This window comes from Choloepus didactylus, chromosome 12 (genome assembly GCF_015220235.1).
Source record: "Choloepus didactylus isolate mChoDid1 chromosome 12, mChoDid1.pri, whole genome shotgun sequence".
In the NCBI taxonomy this organism is placed as follows: Eukaryota; Metazoa; Chordata; class Mammalia; order Pilosa; family Megalonychidae; genus Choloepus; species Choloepus didactylus.
The window spans coordinates 34,141,486-34,165,321 of NC_051318.1; the positions used below are offsets into that span (position 1 = coordinate 34,141,486).

The following is a 23,836-nucleotide window of genomic DNA, read 5'->3' on the forward strand; positions in this document are numbered from 1 at the left end:
AGGAGAAACTGAAAGGAAAACAGGGTTAACAGGACCAGAACAGTTCCTAAAACCCACAGGACAAACTCCATTAGATTTCAAAGTCTGAGAGGCATTTACAGAATGACACTGCATCCTTGGGCCTTGACAGAGTGCGAGTCTAACACTTCCTAAGGGCCTTTGTGGCAGCCCTTTCCTCTCCCAACGCTTGGGTGAGTGTTCCAACATATCCACACATTGGGGAGACCACCTTCTCGGCCCCACCCTCCTCAAACATCGGGGCAGCTCCCAGATTCCCTTCCATCTCTGGGGTATACGCTCAACCCCTTCAGAACAATGGGGTGGCGGCCAGGCTCTCCCCAAATCCCTGGAAATGTGCTCCACCCTCTTTGGGGCTTGGGGTGGCAGAACATTTTCTGAGCATCGAGGCGGAAGGTCCTCCCTCAACCTCCAGGGCAAACTCAGTCTTTACATGTGTGTGGGCTGCTCTGCTCTCCCAGCCCGAGATCTCTTGACTCCAGACCTCAACCTCCATGGCTCTGTCTTTGAAGAAATTCTTCCTTCAATTTGTTCCTTGTCTGTCTCCTCCAGTCCAGACTGGCAATGGCTGTGTCTATAAAGATCTTGCAAAAATTCTGTTGGCTTTGCATGAAGCACACAGGGGTCAAAGCCATCAGACAATAGGACTTTGCACAAATCCTTTCTCAATAACTCCATTTCCAGTCTTGGCTTCTACTAAAATGGCAGCTGGTTTCCATGTTTGGTTAAATCCTCATATTGGGCTGTAGCTTCTGGGGATCCACCCCCTGGAAGCCTGGGATTTTCCAAGCCATCAGTTTCTGGTTTCTTTGAACCCAAGAGTTCAGTTCTAAGTTTATCTCTGTCTTGTTGCATTTTACTATAAGCTGCAAGGAGAAGCCAGGGTACATCCTCTACACATAGTCTGGAGATCTCCTCAGCTAAGTATTCCAGGTTGTTGCTTTCAAATTTTTCCTTCCATCTGACACAAGGGCACAATTTTGCCAAATTCTCTGCCACTTTAAAACAAGGATCGCCTTTCTTCCAGTTCGCAACAACACATCATCATCTCTGTTAAAGTCCTCGTCAGAAGTATCTTTAGAGTCCGTATTTCTGCAAACAGTCTCTTTGAAGAAGTTTAGGCCTTTTCTATCAAGCTTTTCACAATTCTTCCAGAATCTTCCCCTTATCCATTTAAAAAGCCACTCCAGCAGGTTTGGTACTTGCAAACTCAGCAGCAAAAGCACCCCACTTCTCTGGTACCAAAGTCTGTTCTAGTTTGCTAATGCTGCCGGAATGCAAAACACCAGAAATGGATTGGATTTTATAAAAGGGGGCTTATTTGGTTACACAGTTACAGTCTTAAGGCCATAAAGTGTCCAAGGTAACACATTGGGTTACCTTCACTGGAGGATGGCCAATGGTGTCCGGAAAACCTCTGTTAGCTGGGAAGGCACGTGACTGGTGTCTGCTCCAAAGTTCTCATTTCAAAATGGCTTTCTCCCAGGATGTTCCTCTCTAGGCTGCAGTTCCTCAAAAATGTCACTCTTAGTTGCACTTGGGATATTTGTCCTCTCTCAGCTTCTCCGGAGCAAGAGTCTGCTTTCAACAGCCGTCTTCAAACTGTCTCTCATCTGCAGCTCCTGTGCTTTCTTCAAAGTGTCCCTCTTGGCTGTAGCTCCTCTTCAAAACATCACTCACAGCTGCAATGAGTTCCTTCTGTTATATCAGCTCATTCATATGACTCCACTGATCAACTTAGACCCACCCTGAATGGGTGGAGCAACACCTCCATGGAAATTATCCAATCAGAGTCATCACCTACAGCTGGGTGGGGCACATTCCAAAGAAACACTCAAAGAACTACAATCTAATCAACACTGATAACATCTGCCCACACAAGGTTACATCAAAGATAATGGCGTTTGGGGGACACAATATATTCAAACTGGCACAGTATGTATTTTGATTTTTTTAAACTGAGTTTTAGAACTCAACAAAGCTGGGTTGGTAAATTATCCAAATCCAGGAACATGAATTATCACAAGGAGGATAAGGGGCCACTTCACAAAAAGGGGAACACTGAAGGCAAACCTTGGAGAGGTGGAGAAAGAGAGGAAATAGTCTGAATAAAGATGTGTATAAAACATAAAAAAAACGAGACACTATGTGTAGACCAAAAGCATCATGAAAGAAAGACAACTTTCATCTAGGATTGAGAGTCAACTTCATTTCTCACTAATTGGGCAAGAATAGGCGAATTATTTATGTTCTCAGATCCAAGTATTCTTCATCTATTGCATAGGTTGTACTAAAGACAGAAAGAAACAATGCCCATTGAAAGTCCCTAGGTCAGATAAACATATAGTAAAGCTCCTTCCCCTTTCTTTTATTTGATGAAACATCAATTTGATAATTTGCTTTTGATCAGTGGTTTACAATTTGTTTTCCAATTTAAAAATGGATGGATTTCTTCAAGTGTGGTTTTATACACATGTTCAGTTGTGTCCTTTCTATTTATTTCTACATCACATGATTAAAATTTGGGGACATAAAAACAGTTCTGTAATTACTTTAAACTCTAAAATCTGAAAAATACATTGCTTACCTTGAAAGAGAAAATTTAGGTCAAATTAATTTCTCCAATCATGTTAGTACATGAAAAAAAACAGTTCTGTAGCGAGGGAAGAATTTTAGCTCAGAATACTTTCTTCTATACCTACACAGTCACTCTTTTAAATGAGGCCACAGTGGTCTCTAAATCATTGACCATGTTAGGTAAATTTTCTTAATTTATTCTCCCTTGACATCTTCACACCAATATACATAAGTTAGTGGAAACACGTATTTCAAGAAACTTTTTTTCTAAATTTCATTGTTGTTTTGTTCATCAGAAGGTAATCTTGAAAAGAAGTAGTCTTCAAGTTATCCATCTTTGAGTTGATCAGAGAGATGCTGTTTTGTTTAACTTCATGAGCACATTTCAGAAAAATGCTGGTAGGGATTTAAAGCTTTGTTGTTTTCTATTAATCATCTTGTTAAATATCTTCCCATCATGAAGCAACAGAGTAAGCTTGATTAAAATATTATTGAAATTAATACCCTGTGGAAATTTCAGTAGGAGTGATCTTGAAGTCAATGTCATAGCATAAAATATTTTTTAGAACTAGACTTGACCAGACTCCCCTCACCCGCCACCCCCAGTGCTAACATTCTCTATAGAAGAGCTTGGAAATTTGGAACCACAATTAAGTACATTTTATTTTTAGGATAAAATTTAAAAATTTATTTTACCAAGCATTCTGTATGTGAAGAATAAGAGTTTGCTTGTATCTGTAGTTGATAATGTGCTCTAAAATGTCACCATTGTCAGGTCACTTCTTAATAGAAAAAAACAAAACAAAACAGGACACACTGTCTCCCCATTGTTTAATGAGAACACTCCTTAGGTTCAGTTTCAAGCATATCCAGAGGTACCTGCAGGCTGCTGTCAGCCTTAACTTCCATTATCCCTTCAGTCTAAAGGTTTTCAGAAAACACTCCGGACTTCCCTTCCTTGAGGACATCCCCTTTATTTGGAAAGCTCCTCATCTCTTTCCATCATCCACATCCTGGCCATATTCTCAGGCTCAGCTGAAATCCCACATTTTCTCTGAAGCCTACTTTAACCTGGATTAGAATGACCTGCTGTTAGTGTTAATGTCTGTACTATGTATTTTTGTCATAAAGGATGGCTGTCTTCTTTGGCCAGTGGTGTTGATATACAGTAATATTTAAGTCTTTTATTTGTATTGACTTGTTTTCTATATAACACAACTTGATGTCCACATAAGACTGTAAACTCCATAAGAAAGAAAATACTTTGGTCTTAACACAGTTTTGCATAGAGTGCAAATTACATGAATAGCTTTTCATTTGTTTTCATATATGGATGCTAAAGAACTGAACTAGGACTTTGAAACTGGTAAAAATGTTAAAATTCCTAATCCCTACAAAATTATAGTAAAATATATATAATTATATGTTATATATTATAATTATAATATATTATATAAAATTATGTATTATGCATATATTATAAAAGGTAAAGCAGGCCTTGACATACATGCAGTAAAGATGTATTTCTGAGTGTAGTGTATTCTGAGTTTTGATTTTCATTTTTCTAGTGTCTTTCATTGTCATTTGAGACAAGGTTCACTGAGTTCGGAGAGCACACCTCCCAGCTCTTGCCCTTCTTTGCAATTCCAGGCTTTCCTGGCTTCTTTGCTTCTTCTCCAGAGCACTGTGATTTTTTTTCTAGGGCCTATGCCAGACCATTTATAGGTCAGAAAGTCTTTGGGTAAAGAGCAAATTCCTTCACTGGACAAAGCAGGCCATGGATGTGAGGACAAATTGCAAATGTGGATAAAGTATAAGTAGTTAAGTTTTGCAATTTCTAAAGGGGTGTGTTGAAATGTATTCTCTGAGTATGGCCTTTCCCAGAAAGGTTTTTTCCAGAAACTAAAAGTATGGATCTAATACTAAAGCCACAAACCCAGACTATAACTTAATTTAAACAAAGGAAATCAAGAGTTAGGACTTGAATGTACATTTGGAAGAGGTGAGGGAAGACGGAAAGAGGATCTGATTCTGAATCATCTCCCCCACTTTTCCTCCCACCCACTCTGCACCCAGAAAACATGTCCAAACAGCTAGATTGCTTATTAAATTAGCACACTCTGACTATGAGACTATATTTGTACAATGTAGTTAAAGTAATATCTAAGGAAAATTGAAATACAAAGAATGACAATTGAATGCATAATAAAATGCAAATTTTCTTCTGGACTTGAGTAGATCTAATTCTCTTTAAAATACTCCTGGCTTATGTAAGCTCCAAACCCCACAGTTTGCTTTATACCTTTTTAAAATATTCTCAACCTTTTGACCATTGGTTGTTTTCCATTGTTAAACCTTTACTCTAATAAGCAGAGTCTGTTTGTTTTCCCTTAACAACTTAGTAAGAAATAGTTCCTTTTATTCTCCTCACTCCCTCACCCATTTCCACTCTTCTTCTCTTCTTAATTCTTCATAGCCCAACCTGTAAGAAGAGGAAAGGGTCAGCAGTTTCCATACTCCACGCTGTGCAGAGGTCCTGAACTGGTCTTTTTCAAATGATAATGGAGTTCCACTTGACTTTTTTTTAACTTCTGCTTTTCTTCATGATATTTGGTTTGCATTTGCAGGTGTATTTTTTTTTTTTTTTTTTCAAAGCAAGCCTAAAACGAGACTAAAATTGAAGTACAAAAGGTAGAAATTCTCTCCCCAATTATCTTGATAGAAAAACCATCCAATGTCTTCTAGAACACTTTCATACCCAGGGCATGTGTTACTTTGTAGGAGAATTGGTTTTTTCATTGGACAGCTACGATTGTTGCAAATTTTTCCCTCCTTTATTGATTAATTTATTTTTATTGTTTTTAGTGTGCCAGGGCTGCTCTGACGAATACCATACAGTGGGTTGGCTTAACGACAGGCATTTATTGGCTGGAGGTCCAGAGTTAAGGCGTGGGCAAGCAAGCCCAGGCTTTCTCTCCCAAATCTGTAGCATTCAGGTGCTGGCTTGTAGCTATCCTTGGGTTCCCTGGCTTGCATCTCTGCCTCCAGCCACATGGTGATTCCCCTTTCCTTTTATCTGCTCTTCTGGTTTCCACTGATTTCCTCTTAATAACTAATTCGGTTTGGCTTCACCAAAATGGATTCTTTGAAGATCCTATTCACAAATGAGTCTACACCTGAACTGATAATATATCTTCAAAGGGTCCCATTTACAAATGAGTTCATACCCAAAGGAACATGGATTAAGATTAAGAATATGTTTCCTGTTGTTGTTGTTGAGGTACATGATTCAATCTACCACAATAAATTAAGCAATTATTTTTTGATCACCTACTACCTGAAAGGCAGTGAACAAAATAGATAACAATCACTGCTCCTATATATGTTCATTCTTGATATCAGTCTACTTAGTTATCCTAATTCTATCTTCTGAAGCAAAGCTAAATAATTCCAATTTCTTTTTTTCATGAAAGGCCCACAAATACTTTAAAACAATTGACTTTTACCTTCTTCAGGTTAAACATTCTCTAATACAGTTTCCCCACGGCCCACAGCATTAACCACTCTCAGTCTGTCGGGGTCCTTTCATTGGACCTGTGTGGTCTGAGCACATGGGGATCACCCAAGCATGGCTGAGTGGTGTGTGGACAGGCCATGAGGCGAGACTACGGGGGCTCTAATACCAGCTACATCATTTCCTTACTGTGTCACTCTTGTGCAAATCACATAGCCTCTCTGTGCCTCAGGTTCTTCCTCTGTAAAGTAAGATTAATAATACAACATGCCTCACACAGCTGCTATGAGGATTAAATGGGTCAATATAAACAAAGCACTTAAAGTTCCTGGTCCAGAGAACATGCTTAGGAAACAATAGCTATTATTCATACTATTGTTATATAATTAGTTTTACATTTCTTTTCTGTTTGCAGAGCTTAGTTATTTTAAGAGCCACATCTTACTATTGGATTACTGATGCTGGGAGCAATGGACATAACCTATGTCGGCTATAAATTCCTCCCACTCCCAGCAAAGAGAATGGGCTGAAGGAGATGCTCAATAAATGCCTGCCCAGTGAGCAAGCTTAATATCTTGGCTTTTCAACATACACTTAAACAGGACATGGCAAGGATTCTTCCTCCAAAGGGCTTGAGCTTATTTTCCAATGTGAAATGGTCTATTCCTGCAGTTGTATGGTAGAATTTTAGTGTTGATGTGCTATTAGGGATAATTTGAGGAAATTGTTATGAACTGAGATTCATTTTAAGCCTGAAAACTAAAAATGATGGAAAAACACTACTTCCTACTGGAAAATGCTAAGGAAACATTTGCTTTCAATATACATATACCTGTTCACATCTTAATTCTAATTCAAGGTCACATTCTATGTTGTCCTTCATGGATCTTTCACCATGATTTTCAGAATTTTTTTTTTTATCGTTTTCGTAACCTCTTGCATGAATGTTTCTGCTTTCTAGCTGAAGGTGTCAATGTCTATTTGGATGGTTAGGTTCCCCTGAATACTTTTTCCTCCCGCTCCTTACCCTGCTGTTCTGGAAGTTCTTAGGGAATGATGTTGTTTAAGAAAAAAAAAACGAGAGAAAAGGAAAAGTTTTCTATCATTCAGTCTCCTTCGAGAAGTAGCTGGAAGACAAATGTCCGGGAGACAAACTTAAAAGAGAGCAGCCCTCAGATGTCTGCCCCTTCCTGAAGTGGAGCAGCCTTGAAGTATTTATCGGTACCACTTGCAGCTATTCATACATCCAACTCTACCAATTAGGTGGAGGTCTCCGAATAGTTCCAGGATATCATCAGGCAAAATGAGTTTTATACTTGCTCAGAAATACTATTTGCTTAAACATATGTGCCTCTCCTCTGGAATGTATTTATCAGTCCTTGTCATGTGAAATTATTTTCTTAGGTTCACCTACCATACTGCTTATTTTCTTGGCATAATACATTAGGTAAAGGCATCCTAGCCTTTAGGCACTTGTGTGTTAAAAACTAAAAGCAATTTTTTCTTGCAAAATTCCCATTTTACTCTGCTGCACTTTCTCTAAAGAAAGCTAATAAAACTGCAATTATTGTTTCTATTTTAATGCTTTATGATATATCCTGATTGCAATATAACTTTTCACTGAAAGGCTTTTGATGCTGAATTTTATTAAACAATAATTTCAACAGATGCCCTTGAATCGTTCACAGCATACACTTTTTCTCATGCTAACCCTTAATTTCAGATAATATAATGACAGTTGGAGTACAAATTACTATGGCTTGCTATAGGTTTGACTGGCTGTGAAAATTCTGTTAATGAGTCAAATAGTAGTTGTTTTTCAGATTCCTTAAATTTAGAGAATCCCATTTCTAATTTGTGAAAAAAGTGAATCATACTTTATAGTGATTTAACTATGTTACATTTAACATACAATACTTTGTTAAACTTTTTTCCTGTATCATTATGACTGATTTTCTGTCTACTTGTTATATCGATATTTGAAAATGGAGTTGAAATTTCTGATGATAATTTTGGATTTTCCTCTCTCCTTGAAGTTCTATGAATTTTTGCTGCTTCTTTTTTTTTGTTTGGTTTTGAAGCCCTGTTGTTAGGATTGTTGTGTACTCTCGATGAATTGACTCCTTTGTCATTGAGAAATGACTTCCTTTATCCATGGTAACATTCTTTGCTCTGAAATCCATTTTGTCAAATATTAATATTGTTTAATTATTGTTAATATGGAGTATTGTTTTCTGTCTTTTTACTATTATTTCTAACAGCTCTGTTGAGGTATAATTGACATAAATAGCCTCCACATTTTAAAATGCCCAATTTCAGAAATTTTGACATATGTGCACCCATGGAGCCATTACCACACTCAAGATTCTGAATATGCCCATCACTCCAAAAGTTTCCTTAGGTCCCTTTGTACTCCCAACCTCTTGTCCCTTCCTTAATTGCCAAACTGTCCCAAGTCTTCTTGTCATTATACATTACTTTGCATTTTATAGATTATTATATAAATGGAATCATACATTAGGTTCTCTTTTTGCCTGACTTCTTTTATTCAGCACCATTATTTTGGAATTCATCCATTCTGTTGCATCTATCATTCATTCATTCATTGTTTTGCTGAGTAGTGTTCTGTTGCATGTATATACCTCAGATTGCTTATACGTTTATCGGTTGAATGGGCATTTGGATTGTTTCATTTTCTGGCTGTTACAAGTAAAGCTGCTATGAACATTCATGTACATGTCTTTGTATAGACATAGGCTTTTATTTCTATTGGATAAATACTTAGGAGTGACAAGTCTGAATTATATGGTAGGTTTATGTTGAATTTTTTTAAAAAACTGCCGAACTGTTTTCCAAAGTGTTTATGCCATTTTACAGTCCCACCAGCAATGAGAGTTCTAGTTCATCCACATCCTTGTTATTAGTTTTAATTTTAGATATTCTAACATGCATGTACTTGCATCCCATTGTGGTTTTAATTTTCATTTCTCTAATGATTAATGATCTTGGGCATCTTTTAATGTGCTTCTTTATCTCCATTATATATTCTTTGGTGTTTTCAGGTGAAGTGTATGCTAAAATTTTTGGATGTTTGTTTCCTTATCATTGAGTTTTAAGGAACCTATATTTTTCTGAATTCAAGCATTTGTTACATAGAAAACATGCAAATATTTTCTCCCAGTCTATAGATTGTTTGTATATTCTCTTACCAGTTTCCTTTGAAGAGAAGAAGCTTTCAATTTTTATGAAGTGCAGCTTACCAATGTTTCCTTCAATGGATCATGCTTTAGAGCCATATCTAAGAATAGGACAAGGCATATAGTTCAAGGAGCCCAGAGCAAAATGAAAATGCAGAAGCTCTTATTCAAAAGTATTAAGGATTTTGACAGTGACAGCAGGGCACTAAACCAAGTGTGGGGCCTTTTCAATAGAATATGTAGTATATATTTAAATATATATAGTGTATTTCCATTTCTCCCTCCCAATATTTGTACTATTCTTGTCATATATTTTACTTTAACATGTATGATAAACCCCCATGCTATATTATTATGTTTGCTTAAACAGTTAATCATCTTTTAAAGAGTGTAAATAACAAAAAAAAACCTTATGTATTGATATGTGTAGTTTCCATCTCCAGTGATCTTTGTTTCATTTAGATTCATATTTCTGTGTGGTATTATTTCCTTCTCCTTAAATGACATCTTTTAATATTTCTCATAGTGCAGGTCTGCTGCTGATGAATTATTTCTGAAAACATCTTTAGTTTACATTTGTCTTTGAAAAATACTTTCACTGGGTTTAGAATTTTAGTGTGACTGCTTTTTTCTTTCAATAAGTTTAAGATGTTGCTCCACTATCTTCTTGCTTGAGTTGTTTCAAACAAGAAATCTGCTGTCTTTCTTATCTTTGTTCTTCTGTATCATGTCTTTTAAGAGATTATCTCTTTACTATTGGTTTGAGCACATTGATTATGATGTATCTTGGTATAATTTTCTTCACAATTCTTGTGTTTTGTTTGTTGATGGTTTGGATCTGATGTTTTATAGTTTTCATTAATTTGGAAAAGTTTCGGTTATTATTTATTCAAGTATTTTTTCTTTCTTGCCTTCTCTCTACTCTCCACTTTTCACACTGCATTTCAGTTTTTATATTTCTTATTGTTATGCTTTCAAGTTCAACACTCTTCTTCTGCAGTGTCCCATTTGACATTAATCCCATCCAATGTATTTTTTTAATATTCTAAATTGTATATTTTTGTCACTAGAAGTTCATTATTATCTTCTATGTCTGTATTTAACTTTTTGAATGTATGACATATATTTATAATGAATGTTTTAATGTTTTTGTCTGCTAATTCTAACATCTGGTTCAGTTCTTGGTCAGTTTTGATTTGTTTCTTATTTCCTCCTAAGAGCTACATTTTCTTGCTTCTTTGCCTGCTTGATAATTTTATATTAGATTCCAGGTGTTTTGAATTTTACCTGGTTGCATATTGGATATTTTTGTATTGCTATAAATGTTAACTGGGATTCATTTAAGTTACTTAGAAACAGTATAATCTTTTTAGATTTTGCTTTTTAAGATTGAGACTGAAGTAGTGTTCAGTCTGGGTCTAAATTTTCCCCACTACTGAAGCAAGACCCTTTGTTGTACTCTGCTGAATTCCCCATGAATTATGAAGTTTTTCAGTCTGACTAATAGGAACAGGGATGTTCTCATTCCTGTATGTGCCAGGCACTGTTACCATTATTACTTTCAGAGGGTTCTTTTCCCAGCCTCGAGTCATTTCCTCATATGCATATAATGATCAGTACTTGAAGGGACCCTCTGTTGATATCCAGAGTTCCTTATCTTGGCAGCTCTCTCCTCTCCAGTACTTTGCAAACTATCTGCCTTGGCTTCCCTGGCCTCTCAGCTCCATCACCTCAACTTAGAGAGAATCCACCATGTTCCTCCTGGGTTTCCCCTCCCTGGACCATGCCTAGACTCTCTTTTAAGGCTTTAAACTCAGACAATCATAGGGATCACCTCACATGTTTCCCATCTCTCAGGGATCATTGATGTACAGTGTCTTGCAAAATCATTTTCTCTATTTTTTTTTTGTTAATTGTAAGAGCATACTTCTGGTTCCTATAACTCCATTGCGGCCAGAGTAGAAGTCTCCTAGACTTTTAAAGAAAGTCTGCACAATGATTAAGCTCTCTCAGATTGTGGCATACAGATGATATAAATATATGACAAACATTCACATTTTTCCTATCATATTTCCAGTGTTGAATTTGTTATGACATTCAACTGTAGAATATTAGAATATTAGAAAATGTTAATAATACCCATGAACTTTTGTTCCTGAAGTCATTTGGTGATATTTGATTAGTTTCAAACTTTATGAAGAACATAATGGGAGCCATGATTAATATTACAATATGCTGTTCTATTTGTATTGGAATAAGTATAAAATGGCTTTTGTGTTGAGCAGCATACAGTGAAATGATTGTCTATTAAAATTAAAGTATGTGGTTTGGGCCACTCACATGGCAAGACAAACCTATTTTTCCCCTACTCTTTGTCTGTTTTTTATATGTGTCTGTGTCTGTCTGTCTGTCTGTCTGTGGCTATTGTGGCAAGTTTTCACTATTTAAGCATAGAACTTGTGAGGATTTCTAGAAGGCATGGTTTTCTTTTAGAATTAGTCATTCTAACAGGGGTCTGCAGCAGTTATTGCCACAGTGGTTTTCTTAATACAATAACCAGTAATGAGGAAATTGAAAGATGTTATTAAATACTTAGAGATTGGCTACATAAATATGGGATATTCTGTTAATTTAGCCGGGAATATTTAGTAACATATGGTCATTGCCAAGATATTGCCAACAGCTTGAACACCCTTGGAAGTTCTTATCTGAAAATGACAATAAAGAACACAAATACCAAAATAAATATCTAGAACTAAAAATACATAGTATTTAGATAGCAACTAAATGAAAGTATCTCTTAGGTCCCACTCTTTCCATAATAATAGAATTAGAAAAATTAAGTCAAATGCCTAGTGATTTGCTTTGCAAGCTAGGAAATATTTATGCTCTCAATCATCCGACAGCCTAGTTCCTCCTAATATTTATGCTTATATAAAGAAGATATAAAAGTTCCTCAGTTATATTGTTTCTTTCAGTATTTAGTGTCACTGACATCTTAACAAAGAATCTGATCATGAATAATATGCTCTTAACTGTAAATACTGTAGATGCCACACAGAGTGACTCATCAGCACATTAAATGAGACAGAACATGACCACTTCTTTAAGCATGCACTCATGGCAAGGAGCAAATTAAGTCATTCACAAATTAGGGACTCTGGCACTGTTTATGATCAGGAAAACTTACCCTCGGTGTAAAAATAATATGTTGATTTGGATCCTGAATTTAGTCACTAACTAAAGGACAAGTTGGATTTTTTCTTACTTAAACATGCACAGGAAATTTGTATAACATTGTCTTTTACAATTATATAATTAACATTTATACTTAAAATTTAAATATATGTAATTACAATTTAGAAGGAATGAATTGGTGGGACAAAGGATGAAATGCTGTATTAAGCAATTATTCACCTTGCAATTATTCACCTTTGTGATGAATATGTAATGTGAAAAAAAGATCCAATGTTTTGGCCATTATGGCACCCAATTCTGGATTATGTTGAAGTATTGGGGTTCTATTTGTGTCTCTAGTATGTTAGGATGTTGCAATTAGAGAATCGCATTGGAAAATAATATTGGAAGGTAGTGCTATTCTGACGGATCCAAAGACTTGCTTTCTTCTGGAGCTTGTAGAAATTGAATATTCCAAGACACTGGATATGAAAAACCCTGTATTAAGGTTCTAAAGATACCACTGTTAGGGCTCTTCCCTGGTGCTTAGGGTCAACTATTAAGTAGAATCCTAACTTCTTGCTTTCCCTTTAATGAACTCCTCTAACATTTTCCCTGAGAAGTAGGGCTTTCTACAGTCATTTTCTTAATATATTTTATCTAGAGGGAATTCTTTGCTAAAATCATTTGGGAAAGAAGTTGAAAATCATTAGTGGTTCCCACTTCAAAAATCTCCATTTACCTTTATCTCAAGCATGCTCTGCTCCTCTAACTCTTAAATAAGACATAGCGCAATGTGTTTTGCCTAGAAAGCCATGTAGGGCTTTCTTGGGAGTTGAACCATGGCCTCCACAAAAGGCATGTTCAGGTCCCAAAACCTAGTTCTTTGGGTATAAAACCATTGATAAATAAGACCTTTGAAGACGTTATTAGTTAATCCAATATGGTTGAAGTCCTTATAAGCAAAAGAAATCGGGCACAGAAATTGGACATGGAGAGAATCCAGAAGCTGGAAGTCAATGGAACCTGGAAGGGAAGGTAGAAGACATCTTGTGACAGAAAAGCCAAGAAACCACAAAGGTGGATGGCCAGCCAAAAGAAAGTGACCTGGGGGAGGAAGCAAGTCTTCTAGTTTTTGAAACTGTGAGCCAATAAATTCTTTTTGCTAAGCCAAGCCATTGTATGGTCTTTGTTTTAGCACATTAGAAAATAAAACAGACGTATACATAGATTCTTTCAAAGCAAACAGATAGTGACTAAGCTCAATAAATATTTGAGCACCTGCTCTGTACAAAGCACAGTAATAGCCTATTTTGAGTAATGCATGATACAAATTATCAAGGAATTTTTAATGTACTTGCAAGGAAGAAAGACCTGTAAACCCACTAACAATACGTGGTCAGTTTATATAAAGCCATATTATGGGTTCTCCCTATCTTCCTTCAATAGACTTCAAGCTCTTTGTAAGCTCTTTGAGGGCAAGAACTGTTTTTTATTCAAGACAGTATCCCTAGTGCTGACAGGCATAGTATTCTAGCAGGCATAGAAGTGGTGGAGAAGGGTATTCTAGGCTGTGGAAACAGCAGTTAAAATTTAAAAGCTGTAATAGTGGGTGCAACAACTACTCTGAAATGTCTGGAACAAGTTTTCATAAGGGATGGGGCTCTAGAAGTAGTATGGGGTCAGCCCACGGAGGAAATTGAATATCACCCTAATGATATTCAATCTGGTGAATGAACAAACAGAAAAATAGAGCAAATTTTCAGTTCTCTTCATTCTTTTATCATTTTTCTTAGTGCACCTATTCCACCATTTTTGTTTTACTCAGCCATTTGGGAAGAGTTCTTGGGTGTGGTTTATTTTTATGGTTGACTTTTATGATAATTTATAGTGTTGGGTAAATTATTCACAGTACTATTTTCTGCTACTAGGAGTGCCAAAATCTGATTAGCTCTGTCACATGTTTCCCACATAAATGTATATTCCAAAAGTTGTTTTTACCCTGTAAAAAAGTGTGATTTTTCATAGCTAACAGAAAAGTGGCATTTAAGAGCCTACACTGATAACCAATTGATATGCAGATTTATGTGTACATAAAACATGCACATATGATGCATATACATTAATATATTTACCTTATAAAATATTTAAATCATTTTATACATTTTTAAATTTAAATAATGATTAAAAATGTATGCATTATTTGATGGATTATCCTGATTTCTCTTTTGTCAGTCTGCACATTGCATGAAAACAATTTGTGACAGTGATTGCTTTCATTGGACCCACTTATGAGAGAGTGATTGTTTTAATTAAAAGTGTTAGGTATGTATTCCCCTGTATCTGAAGGCAGTGGGCTTGATTTGCATTTCTTTCAGTTCTGCCTGCTCAGGGTAATATATTATGAAACATTCTTTTTTTCTCAATATACATACCCATTAGCTTTCATTATTTTCTATTTTAATTAATATCAAAGAGTATAGTTAGTACAGAATTCCACATAAGGAAAACCCTCAAAACATTTTAAATAAAATGTTTTACCCCCATGCTTTTTAAGACTTTTTATGTTTTAGGACAAAGACCTCTAAGAAATGAAGAAAAATATTGAAATTTGAAAGCAAGATACCATGAAAACACATTGGTAACACTAATTTGCTAAGCATATATGGTCATTTCTCATTAGGTTGGTTATATATTTGTTTGTTTGTTGTTTGAGAAATTGCCAAAAATGCAGAGTTCCTATATATGCCCCGTACTCTTAACACTTTACATTAGTGTGGTAATGTTGTTACAATTGATAAAAAAATTATAATTTCATGTTATCTGTAGTCACAATTTACATTAGAGTTCACTGTTTGAATTGTACAGTCCTGTTTTTTTGTTTTAAATTTTTATTCTATTAATATATATATGTACAACCTAAAATTTCCCTTTTTAACCACATTCAAATACTTACTTCAGTGGTGTTAATTACATTCATATGTTGTGCTACCATCAACACCATCCCTGACCAAAACTTTTCCATCATCCCAAAGACAAATTCTGTACCAACTAAGCATTAATTCCCCATTTCTTACCCTTACCCCGGCTCCTAGTAACCTGTAATTTAGTATCTGAGTCTATGAATTTGCTTATTCTAATTATGTTATATCAGTGAGATCATACAATATTTGTTCTTTTGTGCCTGTCATATTTCACTCAACATGAGGTCTTCAAGTTCACCCATTTTGTCACATACATAAGAACTTCATTCCTTTTTATGGCTGAATAATGTTCCATTGTAAATATGTACCTGATTTTGTTTATCCATTCAATAGTTGGTGGACACTTGGGTTGCTTCTTTTGGAAATTGTGAATAATGCCACTATGAACATCAGTGCGCAGATATATGTTCAAGTCCCTGTTTTCAATTCTTTTGGGCACGTACCAAGAAGTGGGTTTCCTGGGTCATATGGTAGTTCTTAATTTTCTGAGGAACTACCAAGCTGTTTTCCACAGAGGATGCGCCATTTTACATACCCGCCAATAAAGAACAAGTATTCTTATTTCTCCATATCTTCTCCAACACTTATTTTTCCACTTTTTAAGTAGTAGTCATTCTAGTAGATGCAAAATGATATCTCATGGTGGTATTTATTTGCATTTCCCTAATGTTAATGATGTCAAACAATTTTCATGTGCTTTTTTGGGCATATATATCTCTTCTTTGGGGAAATGTCTATTCAAGTCTTTTGCCCATTTTTAATTGGGCTGTTTATGTTTATCTTTTTGTTGAGTTGTAGGATTTTTTTTTTTTTTTTTTTTTGTATTCTGGATTCTAAACCCCTTATTGAATATCTGGTTTCCAAATATTTTCTCCTTCTGTAGGTTATCATTTTACTTTCATGGTGAAGTCCTAAGGTGCACAAAAGTATTTAATTTTGACAAAGTCCCATTTGTCTACTTTTTTCCTTTTTTACATGTGCTTTTGGTGTAAATTCTAAGAAATCATTGCCTAACTCAAGTTCCTGAAGATGCTTCCTTATGTTTTCTTCAAGGAGTTTTATAGTTTTGGTTCTTATATTTGGTGTTTAATCCATTTTGAGTTAATTTTCATATATGGTGTGAGGTAGTCCACCTTCATTCTTTGCGTATGGATATCCAGTTTACTTAGCACCATGTGTTGAAGAGACTGTTCTTTCCTGATTGAGTGGGCTTGGCACCCTTGTCAAAAATGAGTTGGTCTTAAATGTGAGGGTTGATTTCTGAACTCTTAAATACATTCCATTTGTCTATATGTCTCTCCTTTTCCCAGTACCAGGCTGTTTTGATTATGGTAGCTCTGAAATAAGTATCAAAATTAGGAAGTGTGGGTCTTCCAACTTCATTCTTTATTCATTGAGTTCCATACTTTTGGCCTTTGAGGAAAGGTTTTACATGTGTCTATGTGTGTGTGTGTGCGTGTGTGTGTGTGTGTATGTGTGTTTCTTTTTTTGTGTTTAAAATTATTTGAAAAAATTACCTTATGTGGTAATGGCCACATTTCATGTTGACAGATTTTATGAGAAGTAGTAAAGAACCAGAGCAAAGGTTTTATGGGTATGTGACTTTGTAAAAAAGGAAACCAATGAATGAAATTCTGGCAAATTTTGGAGTGAGCAGTGTAATATACAATAGGGATATGTGTTTTAATTTATTTACATGCAAGTATGCAACATCATGTGATACTATTTATATGTATGTATGCAATGTTGTTTTTGCTCATCCTTCACCAAAAGTAATTAATATAGTAATTTAACAAACTCTCTGCTTTTTGTTCTAAAATGAGCATGTCATAATTATAGACAATTTTGGAAATAACAAAATGTTGGAAACAAATATTCTGATAACCAACATCAAAAGACTGCCATATATAACATTTTGGTGTATTCTCCTTCATGTATTTTTTTTTTTTCTCCCTAGGAAGCCTTGTCATGCTCATGTTACATGCACTTATATTATTGGGTTCTTTTGAAAGTTAGAGTTCCAGAAATTACAATTACCTGATCATTTTAAGGCTTTAATGAAATTGCCATCTTGAGTTTTCATATTGTTATTCCAGTTTTAAGTCTTTCTAGCAATATAGGAAATGATGGGTTACTTTACTACATCCTGGTCAGTATTCATGCAACAAATATTTGTTGCACAGCTTCCTGTGCAACAGACCCTTCTAGACCCTAAAGATTTAATGGTGAGCAATATCCATATTTCAACTGTCTTCATGAAGCTTACAAATCAATTTTGAAGGTATGTGTCAATAATACAATTCCACAAGTAAATGTGAAATTCTAATCATGAGTTATAAAGAAAAATATGGCATAATATGAACACTGGTTTAGTCTTGTTGTGAGTACCTGGCTGTAAGTTGCATTGTTTTCTGTAAATTTTTTGTATTTAGAAGTTTCAGTATTAAATAAGCTTAACATTTAAAAAATAAACTAAACCTATGATGAACACTGCCGTAAAAGAGTTCAACAGAGGAATGTGATTTCTTCTGAGGGTGTTAAGGAAAGTGATCCTGAGGAAGTGCTGATGGAGCTGAACTGGAAAGGAGGCAAAAGAATTAACTGTGCAAAGAAGTGTTCATATGTGTTTGTGTATGTGCATGCGTGTGTGTGGGCAGATGTGTAAGAGGGCATCCTCACACAGGTCATATTACAGACAGGCTAAGGTTAAAGGAACAGGATCAATATAGGGAATTATGAATAATTGTTAGCAACTCACAGTAACCCTGGTTAAGCTAAGTCCAAGTGGTGGGGTTGAACAGGAGTAAACAAGGCCAGTGGACAGGAGGGTGCCTACTGCAGTAGGGTGTGTACATGATTTAGTGGGAGGTGAAGAGTTGGCACATATTCCTGGGTCTGATAGATTGGAACAGGATAACTGAGAGTGGGGAGACCGCCTAAGAGAGATAATGAGAAGCTGAACTTGCTGTTGGAAGTGAAAATATGAAAGGGGGGAAAAGGAGGGACATTATGAAGACAGCATCTCTACCAATTGGGCAACTCATTAGATGGACTAATAAGGCAAGTGTGGTGTCAATCTTAGTGGGCAGATAATGTTAACATAAATAGTCAAGTCAGGAAAGGATTGGCTGAAGGGGTGAGCTAAATAGAAATGATTTCATTGAGCTGAAAATAATACTGGAAGAAGTTTTATATATATGGTACTAAACTTATGATTTTGGTGAGACTTTCCTGGAGCAGAGATTGATTGGGAATGTAGCCTGTGGAAAGTGGAGTGGAATTTAGGACATTTTTAAGAATTCTGATCCTTTATAGTCTTTGTGCTATTGCTGTATATCATAGATTCAGCTCTTAGTGTGCAGGGTTTGGCTTTAGATGCAGTTGTGGTTAATCTTTGAAATGCTAGTTTAAAAAACCAGATTGGTTTGCATTTATTTTAGATGTTTAAGATGTTTTAGATTAATTGTTCAATTTATAAAGGCAGCATAGTATAGTTTTTAAGTGAGCAGGCTGCAGAGAGCTGAGTATTAATGTTTAAACCCAAACTCTGCACTTACTGATATGTGTTCTTTGTCAAATTACTTAACTGCTCTGTGACTCCTTATCTTCAAAATGAGATTCCTATTAAGTAGGACTGTGGTGAAGATTCAATGATTCAGTCTATAAGGTACTGAGAACAGTGCCTGGCACCTTGGAAGATTTTGAAATCAATGTTCTTATTATTTCTAAAAAAGAGAATTACCAAAAAAATATGAAACCAGATAAATCAAAACTCAACTTGGTTTTGTTTCCTTGAAATTTATCTAGATCTCAGAGTATGCAATATCATTACCAGGTGTAGGAGTGTGGTTAAAGAGGGCTTTATTTGTGTAAGTGTGAGGAAACCTGCAAGGGTGTATGTATCTTTTTACTGTCTTGGCTGGAAACTCAGAAGTTAAAGTAGCTAATATAAAGGATTACTTGGAAATAGGTAAAGTCAGAACATAAATGTTTTGCAGAAAAATTGTCAGTTTGTACAATTCTCTGTTTTCATGGCAATGAAGAAATCTTTCCTTCCTTTTTTCTTTTGTTCTCTTCTTATTTGTTGATAATTATTCAGTAAGTAGCACAACTATGACACAGCAAAACCAAGAAAAAGAAGTCTTCAATAGTTATAGGGTTGATAGCCTGGTCTAGCCTTTCTGGATGATTGACAGACTGAGACGCAACAGTAATTCTGTTTTTTTTTTCACCAATAGACTTCTTAGAATTATATGCTTTTAAAAGTTACATACTATGGAATAATGAATATATGTAGTACAATCCTAATAATCACTTAGGTATGTTTCTTTTTTACAAAAAACATATATAGTATATATATGTTTAATCACACTGATGGTGTGATGCTGTGATGTTCATGCATTATTTTCCAGAAGTTTTTTTTTTCTTAACATCATACTATCATTGAAAAAAGTTTGTGTCCAATGGAGTCACTTTTCAAATTATTGGTTATATAATATGTGCATAGAAACATTTTATCTTTCTTTTTAAGTTCTTGGGAACTAAACATAGTAGGTCTAAAGTTATTCTGTTTTTGGACGTCTTTAATTTTTTATACATGTATTTTTGTGTTTGCCTGTTTGCAAGTCCGTATTTTTTCTATAAACTACAAGCTGCTAGGTTTCACCATTTTGTACTGCCCTACTATTTTGACAGCATGATCAAATTTGCATGCTGCATTCTGCTATTGTGGAAAGATGTCTGTTGCCTTGGTGAGGATTGTGATGTACCACATCAAAATCTATTCATGTGATGGAGATGGCCTTTGAAAAGCCACATGCAAATATTTTCAAAAGTCCAACTAACTCTATGTGAAACAATAGATTAATAGTGTTTTTTTTCCAGTGAATAATCAAATGAGAAGTCTCTTACCATATAATTTCCCATTTTGTTTTAATAAACTTCCGCTGCATTGTCCCTTCACCCCTGTTGGCAGAGGCTCAAATACCATATTGTATAATTTTATTCTCCTTTTCAATGATATAATGAACAGGATTCCCTACTTAATTTTTCCAATTTATCCAGATTTTGTCTCATAGGTTTGTTATTGTGCTCCACCCTGAGTTCAGAAGTAAATTTTTTTCTGCAGATGCCTCCATGCGAGTTAAGTTGATCCTTCAGGTATCCAGGGGACATTCTGCACATCAGAGCTTTTTCTAAGAATTTGTATAAAATATTAGAAGGAATTTTAAAAGACACAGGTTTTTCACATTTGGAGTTACTTGTCAAATTAAGAAAAAAAGAAAAATCAACTAAAAAACATTTAATAGTTTAATATTAAACTAATAGTTTAACATTAGTTCCCAAAATAGCCCGTTTCGTATTTTCTTTACTTTCTATGATTAGTGCATCAGTTTGATGAAATACAGAAGAATCAAGGAGACAATATCAAACATGCTACTTCTATATGATACCTTCTTACTGATCAAAAAGAAAGAAAAGAAACACAAAAGAATAAAGAAACTATGTTGTGACACATTGTGAGGCTTATGATAACTATGTTTGCCTTTCAGATCCCCAGCTCAAGGGTATAGTGACCAGGTTATATTGCAGGCAAGGCTACTACTTGCAAATGCAGCCCGATGGAGCTCTCGATGGAACCAAGGATGACAGCACTAATTCTAGTAAGTGACAACCCCAGGTCATCAGTTAACACAGTCTGTAGAAGACATAGTGCTACTTAAATGACTTTAAAAAATATACTTTTAAATGTTTGCTTATGTTAGTTCATTTTTATAAATGTTATACACTAGAATGCCATTTACAATTTTACTTAAGTTATTTGAGTGAAAGTATTAATTGAGCAACAAAAGAATCCTATGATTTTAAGATAAGTTTTATTAAATATTAATGTTATTTCCTTTTCTTCAAACAAATCACATCCAGCAGATGATTATTACTTTTAGTTTCATTATCATAAAATCTAGATATTTAGATGAAAACTGATTACATGTTTTCTTTGAATGTATTAATTTCCGAGGCCTGTAAGTCCATAATTATTCTTGTGGAAATTCAAGAGCTAGGATTAGTTGTTTCAATTAATAGAAATGTAATTTTTCAAATTCTCTGCTTCTTGCAAATATAACATCTTTCTTCTATAGAGAGGACGTGAAGGCTATGTGCCTCTAAATACATTTTACAAGATGTTCAACAACTTTATAGAATTGAGTCTGTTTTTTAATTAAAAAGCAATACATCTTCCATTGTATAAATGTCTGTCTTCAATTTAATATTTATTACATATAACTTTTCTGTTTTCTCATTCTGTTGTCTCTGTCTCTTTATCATATGTTGTGTTTTTCTTCCATTTTTCATTTTACACTGGGATCTGATTCTTGTTTAGCATATTAGTTCTAAAATAAACATAGTTTTTCTGATCAGAAGAGTTGGTGAGAAGCAAAATCTGATTTTATTAGAAATATATAATCACAGGAAATATTACTAATGTATCAGGAGCAGATATGATTCCTTTCATCCAGTTATCTTTTATTCTTCAGGTATATTACTTCATTCCATGAAATGAAGGGAGGGTTTGAATACACTTAGTCAATATACAAGCATTTCTTACATTAAATTATAGTACTCAAATTGTCAGTAAAATTGATTCTGAGGGCAGCTAATGTTATAAAATAGATTATTTTTGCATCTGATGCTGCCATGTGAAATAACCATATCCTGCTAGCCATTGTACTTATTTTTTAGACATTGGACATTTTAACTTTTCTTTCAGTTTCTTTTTTCATTTGTTTGTCTTCATTTTCCTTTTCAATTTCTAATCTTTTTTTCTCTCCTTGTATCCATTATATCTCCTTTTGGACTTTTAAACTTTTCCCTATTATATTTGTTCATTGGTTTATTTTTCTTTATTCTTTTGATTTAGAAAAGAAAAAAATAAAATGATTCAGACACAGGGAGGAAAGAGAAGTAGTTTTATTCATAAGAACTACTTCAAACATTGTTTTCTTGTTGAGTTATTGACCCTTTAATATTATCAGTATTTGACCATCTTTGACCTACCAAAATTCTGATTTCTTGTGGTTCAAGCTAATACATATATATGTTTTCTTTCCCCCGTATCTCTAGCTCCTTACCCATTCTTTGACAAGTCATTCTCTTTTTCTTATGCCTTATAGTTGTGGGGTGATTTTGTTTAGAGATTCATAACTTCTAATATCTTTCAATGCTCTCTCATTTTTTGGGCCAGAGTCTAATAAAGGATGAGAATTAGTGTCCATAACTCTGATCACTATATGAACCATGAAACTCTGAAGAATTTACCAGATTTAGGTGGATGCCATCTATATTATGACAAAAGTTTTCCAGATGGGAAATAAATTGTAACTCTATGCAAATGCTGCCTAGCTGACCCATTTGAAAAAAATTGAGTAATGTACTTCAAATGAAGATTTTATGAAAATTTCTCTACCTTCTTCTCTGATTTTTATAATGTCAAACAAATTAGTTATTTTTAATGATGGGAATCAATATAAAGCGAGAGGTGTCAGGAAGACAAGCATATTACTTCAGAATTAAATAGCACACCATTTTCTAAATCATGAAAGTGCAGATGTCAGCATTCATTATATACATACACACACAAACTTAGGTCTGATTATCTGAATGATATTCAGGACTAGAGATGGAAAGCTGAGAAACTAAAAGATATTCAGCCTTCTATTCTCTAATTATGTAGGGCTTCTTTATTCCTCTAGCGTAGCTGCATCAGAAGGAGCAAGAATCTCTGGGTAACTCTTGAAATCCCTTCCGACCTCCCTAAATGAGGAACAGTTCTGGGAAAGAAACAGAAGCCGGAGCCCCTGGCTAAAAGCAAACCAGAATTAAATACAGGACCCATATTTCAGGGACTTAAATTCTAAAGCAAAGTTCTGTTTGGCCTGCAGCTTCTTTTCTTACATGTTATATTGCATTTTATGTGCAGAGTACCCAGTTAGGTTAATTTTGTTACCCTTTGAACATTTATAGCAGAATAGAATAAAACAGGGTGATATAAAAGTTCTCCCCTCAAAGGCTATAAAAAGTGTACTATTTTAATAATATTTGGCAGGATTATAGCTGATTTATAAAAGCAATGGAAATTACTCCACTTTTGGGTACTATCAGACTTTAATTGAAAACCACAGCTTTTGTAGGACAAATTTTAATATATTTTCTTTTCTCTGGTTCATTACAGTAGTTTTATGAACCTTAGGAAAACTGTTAGCACTCAAAAGTATTCTTTGAAAATGGGGATGTGCATTAGAAATGCTGACATGTAGATCCTAATTAGAGTACAGCCCTTCTGGTTTGGGAAGGGAGGGTAATGTAATAAT

At 34.9% G+C, this 23,836-nt stretch overlaps 1 protein-coding gene across 2 annotated transcripts in view; it reads left to right on the forward strand.

Moving 5' to 3' along the window:
* FGF14 (fibroblast growth factor 14) overlaps window positions 1–23,836 on the forward strand; it is a 686,839-nt gene that overhangs the window by 519,332 nt on the left and 143,671 nt on the right. For both annotated transcript variants that reach the window (XM_037800215.1, XM_037800216.1), the window contains exon 2: window positions 21,020–21,130. In XM_037800215.1, the coding sequence (XP_037656143.1) occupies window positions 21,020–21,130 (111 nt within the window). The remainder of the gene's footprint in view (window positions 1–21,019; window positions 21,131–23,836) is intronic.